Below are 7781 nucleotides of genomic sequence, written 5' to 3'. Positions count from 1 at the left end.
AGATGTTTATAAGAGAGAGCAGTTATTTCGCTGACAAAGTCTATGCATTTCTCACTGACAAATATGATTGGAGAGATTGGTTCATTGTTGTTTACAACCCAATCAGCGGATCAGATGGTCATTGGGTGAAATGGTGCTACGGGCATCATTTTTTACGAAAGCATGGCAGAAATGTCGCTCTATCAAGCGTTGACCAAAAAAAAGCTACCATTAATAGAGGAACCGCCTTGAATGTGTTAAGAAGGGTCAAAACGAAATTTAGGGGTAGATTTTTTTTTGGATATAAGTATTATTCTTATGGAGCTAAAAAAATTTTCAATTCACTTCCGTATAACTTTAGGAAAGGGTGCAGTCCTTATGCGGCAGCAGGCGTCATAGATAAACACGCAGATATTCCTGTCTCTTATACACATCTCGAGTGAGTGAGGGTAGAAAAAGCTAGATGGTATAAAGTGAGAATTTCATGCAAGCATGATTGGAAACAATAGGCTGGGTGAGATTAGAATGAACAGCCTAAACAAGTAAACAGGAAGGCCAAAACTAAACTTTAGAGGCAAGCCTCAATAAGCCAAATGATTTATCTAGAATAAATTGAAATGCCATTGGTTTAATTTAGTGTACTGGAAGAACGTTCCCAATATTAAGTCCAAATGGTTTGGTTGTTTTAAGTTCTCTTTATCTTTGCGATTTTTGTCGCTCCAACTGGCATTATGGTCAATTGCAATCACTCTGAAATTGAAATTGAATGACCAGTTAATTTGAAATATTCGGCTACTGGTTGATCAAGCTTAGATGTTCTGATAGCTGATCTATGCTGTGTCATTCTCATACGGAGAGTGTTTTTTGTTTCTCCGACATATTGTTTACCACAAATATTACAATATATGAGATAAATGACATTTTTGGTGAGGCAATTGATTGATTGCCTTATCCAAAATATGTGGTTTGTTTGGTTGCTCTTGAATGATTGTGTAAAATCAAGCAAGGATCATGTTTTGCATGATGAACCACAAAGAGGACTACCCAAATTACGGTTGTCGCAAGAGTTAGTTTGCCTCTTGAATTTAGATCGTACTAATATATCACGAAGGTTAGGTGGTCTGCGATAGGCTATGAACGGTGTATCCGGAAAAACAGACCTAAGACGTTCTGTGGTCTGTAGAATGGGCATATGTTTCTGAATTATAGCCCTTAGTGGTGGTAACCTAGGGTGATAGGTAGTGACCAGTGGCACTCTGGTCGATCGTTGACGTGGTTTGTACGTCAGTGTTTGAGCACGAAGTATATCCTTTGCTTTTTTTTTATAGCATTTTCAATGGGTCCTCGATGATAATTTCTATTCCGGAGATGTCCGGATAATTCTTCTGTTCGATTCTGAAAATCTGAATCCGAACAAATGCGTCTCATGCGCAATGCTTGGCTGTACGGAATGTTTTTTGTACAGTGCGGGGGGGGGTCTACAGCTGCTAGGGAGCAGGTACATATGCTTATCCGTGGGTTTACGGAAGAGATCAGTTTTAAGTGCACCATTTTCCATGGTCATGGGGATGTCCAAAAAATCTACACTCCTTGTGGATTTGTTAGCAGTGAATTTGATTGTGGGATGAGACGAATTAATGTTCAATAGGAACGTATCCAAACTATCTTCACCATGGGTCCAGATCATGAAGATATCATCAATTTAACGAAACCAAACATCCGGTTTCTTGGGCTGTAGGGACAGGAAATTGGCCTCAAATTGTCCCATAAATAAGTTAGCAAAAGATGGAGCCATTTTGGTGCCCATCGCTGTGCCATGAATTTGAAGGTAATGACCCTCGCCGAAAACAAAGTTATTATTGGTCAGAATCAGCATAATAAGTTCACGGAGATGTGATTTAGATGGGGTTTTTTTCCCCGAATTTGCTTGTAATTTGAAATGCACGCATAACACCTTCTTCATTTGGGATATTAGTATATAATGACGAAACATCAAGTGTAGCCAGAACAGTATTATTAGGTAAATTTGAAATTTGGTTAATTTTGCGGATAAAGTCCGTGGAGTCCTGAATGTACGAGGGGAGAGCAGCAACATATGGTCTCAATAAATCATCCACATATTCAGAGATTTTTTCTGTAGCAGTACCGTTGCCCGAAATAATGGTCTGCCAGGATGGCCTGCTTTGTGGATTTTGGGTAGGACATAGAAACGTCCTGGTGCCGGATCGACCTGGATGAGATGGGGTCAAATTTTGGGATCGATGGAACCCTTTTTGACCATCTTTAATACAGATTTTTCCACTTCCTTAGAAATTTCCGGAGTGGGGTCCTCTGTGAGCTTCCGATAGTGAAGAGGATTGTTTAGTTGTCTTAAGGACTCTTCATAGAATTTAATGTCCATTACGACAGTGGCAGAGCCTTTATCAGCTGGTTTGATAATAATATCATCACGCTGACGCAAATTGGCGATGGCCATATATTGGCGATGGCCATATATATATATATATGGCCCATATATATATATATATATATATATATATATATATATACAGAATTCATGTTTAATATATTAATATGGCTCACACACTAGTTATTTGGTAACCAGTATGCTTAACACCCACCGGACAGGTCAAGCCCCCGCCGAACAGAGTAGTGAGACCGTAAAACATATAAAAATAGGCCCACACCAAGCTGACACATGTCTGTCACAGTCTGAGAGTGTCATTTTTGGTCATCCATAGGTTGATATTCTTTAAAAAAATTCATTTGGGTGGGGGACCCTCTAAACCCCTGTCGGACAACTTAGCGCCCTCCCCCCAGAAAACATATCCTAGAGCCGCCACTGTTGGTAACACCAAGTGCGTTTGTGGTAGTTAGCGAAAGTGTATATACCCTGTGTACATAGGATTAACGAATGATTTGTCATTAATTGTACTGCTGCAGCAAGTTTTTCATAATTACTTTTATCTTTGTTAATACTGTATGCCTCATTTACCATCATTATGAGATGCATACACACATTATGCTGTTTATAAGCCACAAAATACTTGCAACTATTTCACAGCCTGTCATCAGTGCAAGCTTGCAAAAATGCATGAGGCTCAAACTCCCTTTTTTTTTCTTTCGTGGCATGACCACCACTTTTATCCAAAAATAATCTGCATTAAACAAATATATATATATATATATATATATATATACATATATATATATATATACAATGTATAAAGTCCTATGAAAAATCATTATGTAGTAAAATGCCTCCGACGGGATTCGAACCTACGACCTCTGGGTGACAAGGCGAGCGTCATAACCACTAGAGCACGAAGGCTTCATGGTTGAACAGGTCCAAATTCCCGTCGGGAACATTGTATTACACAATGCTATGCCTTAAGAGGGCGTTCGGCCAGATAAAAGTTTTTTTTAGTTACCCTTGTGTTCTCTTTGTACCAACATTTAATTTACTTTGCCTTTTTGCATATATTCATATAATTTTCATAAGAATACAATCATTTCTTTGGGTTAAGAAATAGTACAAAAGAAAAAAAAAAAACTCCCAACCAAGTTACAAAAGCACAAATGAAATCGCTTTGCCAAAACGCCTTACCTAAAAAGAATTTCTGATCATGTGCTGTGATGAAACCCTATCACATTACTTAAGTCTATTACATACCACACATAGGCCTAGGCCTACACGAAATTTAGCTTTTTTATCTCTCTGATGGTGTCCTCGGCAGGTTAATTCTAGGGACGTCACTTAAATTTGTTTAGAAGTGGTTTAAGGGTCATAGTCCTCATAATGTATGACACAAGGAATATTTAATCAATTTAAATCAGCAGTATTAACATTTTTAAAATACATATAATTTACACCCAGTCCCCCTTCCGGATTATTTTTACTTCGCATAGAATTAGTAATACACCACATTTCCAACGGTATATAAAATCTTAAGAAGTCGCCAAATAAACTTAGTATATTTTTTAAAGGAAGAATAGAATATAAGCATCTATGAATCTTTAAAGTTCGTAATCCCACCACTTTTATGTGACTTTGAAAGGCAAGTAATGTTACTTTTCGTTTTGATTATTTCTGTTTTCATGTGGCAATATAATTTATTCTCTTAGAGTATTCGCTTTAATAACAAGCTATAATTAATTATATTGTATAGTATGTTTGGCTAGGCCTAGAACTTAGGCCATGTTGATGGCAGTCTGATCTTACCTAGCTAACCTATAGTGGAGCCATGGTATGCATCCGTCGGCCTGCTTCTTGGCCTAAATACAAAACTACAGAAACCAAATGCCTTCAAAGGCCTAGGTAGTAGGAAAAAGTACTGTAATTTAAAACAATAGCTCGGAATATGGCCTAAATAATTGTAAAAGACCTAATTATGTACCTAATAATAAACCTGGCTAGCCTAGACTTGTAGGCTTTTGTGTTTAAATATAACAATTATAAATTATATGGTAAATTTATTAAGGCTTATGTATGATACATCACATAATTTCATTTTCACAAATATTTTTTTATTTCTTTTACATTTCAAGGATTTGAAGCAAAAATCAGCAGCAAGATGACGAGTATTCCATTAATCACCAAAAATAGAATCCACTGGCATTGGGAAGGAAAACAAGGCAAAACAATGCATGTTCAGCTGACCTATGGCAAGTTTATAAAAGATCATTATGAGATTTCATATTGTAACCCAGTTGCTCAACATCTATGCATATATTTGATTTGCCCGATCCGTTGGTTGCAGTTGTATAGGGTTAATACTGACTTTACGTACTTATCAAATGTGGCGTTAAAGGTGCATGTATTATGTGTAAAGTTACTCGACACTTTTCTATTTTTTTTGCATTTATGAAATACATTTTTTTTATATATTATTATTATTATTATTATTTACATTTCAATTTTTTGACAGCATATTGTGAGATATACGAACAAAAAATATTTAAAAACCTAAAATCTGCATTTTGCTTCTGCAATTTATCCGCCAAACAAGGGCTTAGCATCATAGGCCTCAGGTGGCAAGTCCATCAATAGGGCTTGCACGTTGTCTGTCCCGGTCCCATCTGCCAGCCGGAATTTGACCCATATGGTCGATCCGATCAAGCCGGTCAGTGGTCGTTCTGCTCCAGTCGGCCTGGCCTAGCCAAGTGAACAGATCGAACCATCCGCTCTAGTTGGCTCTGCCAGTCGTGACCAAAAATACGTTCTAAAATCTGCATCTTCTGATCGGCACTAAATTTGAGGAGGACCGAAATAAATGTAATATTTTCAATAAGGTAAAATGTCACTGGTTCTGATTTGAAATCTACTAAATTTGTTACCTATTGCAAACTCCAGCGTAGCAGACTGGTCAAATGATTTTTTTTTTTTTGGAAGTCTGTAGAAAAATATGTACATGGCATAGCCTAAGTCAAAGGTTATAAGTCACATTTCATTCAGCCTGATGAAGTCTTGTTAAAAACGCCGAAAGCTAGTTAATACAATTTGTTTAAAAATGTGTGAAATATACCGTTAAACAAAGATGAAACTTATACAAATATATATAAATAAATATAATAAAGCATATGTGAATATGTGCATCGTTGGTGAAATTATTTTGAGATATTCACCAAAATAGGTCAAAGGCAACATTTTTACAATGTTGATTTTAATGTTTTTGAATAACTTGATACTTATATTTTATGATTGTGTACTTTTTAAGTGAATTTTCTTGCTAAAGCGGTGTTCTCCTCGCATATTCTGTAATTCTAGTCATATTATTTGTACAGGTAAGTTTTTTGAGGTCGATTTTCTCAAAACCTGGTTCTCATACACCTAAACTTTAAATATTGCTCATATCTCTGGATCTATTTATCCTAGGGCAGCCATTCAAAGACCAAATTAAAGCTTATAATGTGATCAGGCTACCAAAATATAATATAAACTAATTTTTCTTAAATTTTCTAACGATGAGACTAATTTTGTAGTGAGACCTCACATATAAAATAAGAAATTTATATATTATAGTAATATAAAACAATAAGTGATTATACTACTATGATACTATTCTATTAACAGATAATGTGATCATGTTACATTATAGTAAACATTAATTAAACGATTGGCTAAGATAATGTTTGATTTGTTTAATTGTGAAATTTTGTCTGTATTAGTAAGCTAGTAGCATTGCTTGCATTGTATTGCCTGCTACATTCGATGGACAAGCAAGCATTTTAAGTTCACAATAAACTCTCATGCAAGAAGCATTCTCAACTTTTTTATTTGTTGTAGTAATCAAACACAAGAGATATTTGATATTAGGACCACAAATTACAAAAGTCGTTAGTAAATGCATAAGATGTTTGCTGACTCCAACTGTCAGAAAAGCAAATTGGTGTAATTAAAATCAGTTCGTCGCCGAGTATCATAACCCATGCCAAATATTATAATAAAACTCAATCCTTTTTCTTAATAGTATTTTTTATACCCTATAGGCATTACCATCAATAACGCCAAACACGTTAGAGCAGGTGTTTGAAAAACAAAAAAGTCTAGCCTTGACCTATTTCCAAAAAAATGGACAAGATTTTGGCGAATCGTTTAAGGAGTGCATGACAGAATTGGAAGGCAGCATTACTAATGAATACCCGCATTACAAATCCATAATTGACGTAAGTAAGAGAGACTTTATGGCCAATAGCTTAGCTTTTTACTTTGAAATAAAATGCCAATGAGCAATCAAGCAATAATCGGAACGATGGTGTTCCCGTGCTGTTCATTAACTTGCTTCATTAGGTTGATGAAGAAATTTTTGTTCATGTATTTCAATGTACTTTTGTGTCTGACCTACCTGTAACCAGCTTAAAATGCTCTAGAAGTTGATTTGCCTGTTGTTTATAGTTCAGCGGCTCCGAGAACCCCCTTGTACCCCTGCTTTATACCTGTCATTATTTTTTTTTAAGTTACCTTTATGTATAAGCTTTAAGAAACACCTTGTTAGTCAAGCGTTTTCTAGTGCATGTAAACCAACATCAAATATGGGTAACTTTTTTGTTCAATATTAGGATTGATATGTGGTGGTGGTGTGGTGGGGGGGTAATATTTTTTGTCCGTCAAATTTTTATTAACTGAATATATTTTCTTGTTTTGGTGTCAAAGTGTAGAATAATACATTTCCCATCATTTGGTAATGGGACAATGTAAAACGTCGTTAATTAGACCCTATGTCACAAGAGGTCAATAGGTTAGCTATTCCACACCTTATTACTAATAATAACAAAATATATTCAGCTGATAAGAGTTGTTGGCATAAATGTTACCTACCTACCCTACATTAATCTTAATGCATGACATGGACACACATACCTGTAGAGTACTCCATTATTTCCAGGGAACAGTGAATTTTGTTCCCTAGTTATTTCATGCTTGCTAGTTAATTAGGTATGTTTGTAACACGCTCATCAATAGAGCACATTGCATCAGCGACCACAACTCCATCCGGAAAGAAGTGAAACATGTTAAGGCAGCCCTTAAACTTAATGGTTATCACACGAGAGACATTGCTACACCCAGACCCAGCAATAGGCTAGGTAATGCAGAATCGAGAAAGTCTGTGTGTTTACCATATTTGGGACAGCTTTCACACCGCATTCAACGCATTCTATTACAAGCAAATGTAAAAGTGTTTCAAAACCACCAGCACAGAGTCAACCAGGAGTTTATCGGATCCCGTGCGAATGTGGGAAGGTTTACATTGGTGAAACAGGACGAGATCTCCGCACTAGGCTCAAGGAACACCAAGGCCATG

The 7781-nt window shown here is 36.2% G+C and overlaps 1 protein-coding gene across 1 annotated transcript in view; it reads left to right on the top strand.

Moving 5' to 3' along the window:
* Positions 1 to 7781, top strand: part of LOC117101698 — a 15739-nt gene that overhangs the window by 6593 nt on the left and 1365 nt on the right. The window contains exon 3 of the mRNA XM_033241732.1: positions 6469 to 6645. Coding sequence (XP_033097623.1) covers positions 6469 to 6645 — 177 coding nt within the window. The remainder of the gene's footprint in view (positions 1 to 6468; positions 6646 to 7781) is intronic.

Source organism: Anneissia japonica, unplaced genomic scaffold (assembly GCF_011630105.1).
Source record: "Anneissia japonica isolate Jap-2015-1 unplaced genomic scaffold, ASM1163010v1 scaffold180_len884964_cov147, whole genome shotgun sequence".
In the NCBI taxonomy this organism is placed as follows: Eukaryota; Metazoa; Echinodermata; class Crinoidea; order Comatulida; family Comatulidae; genus Anneissia; species Anneissia japonica.
Note: the sequence above shows the minus strand (reverse complement) of the source record. Positions and strands in the feature narration are given on the sequence as shown.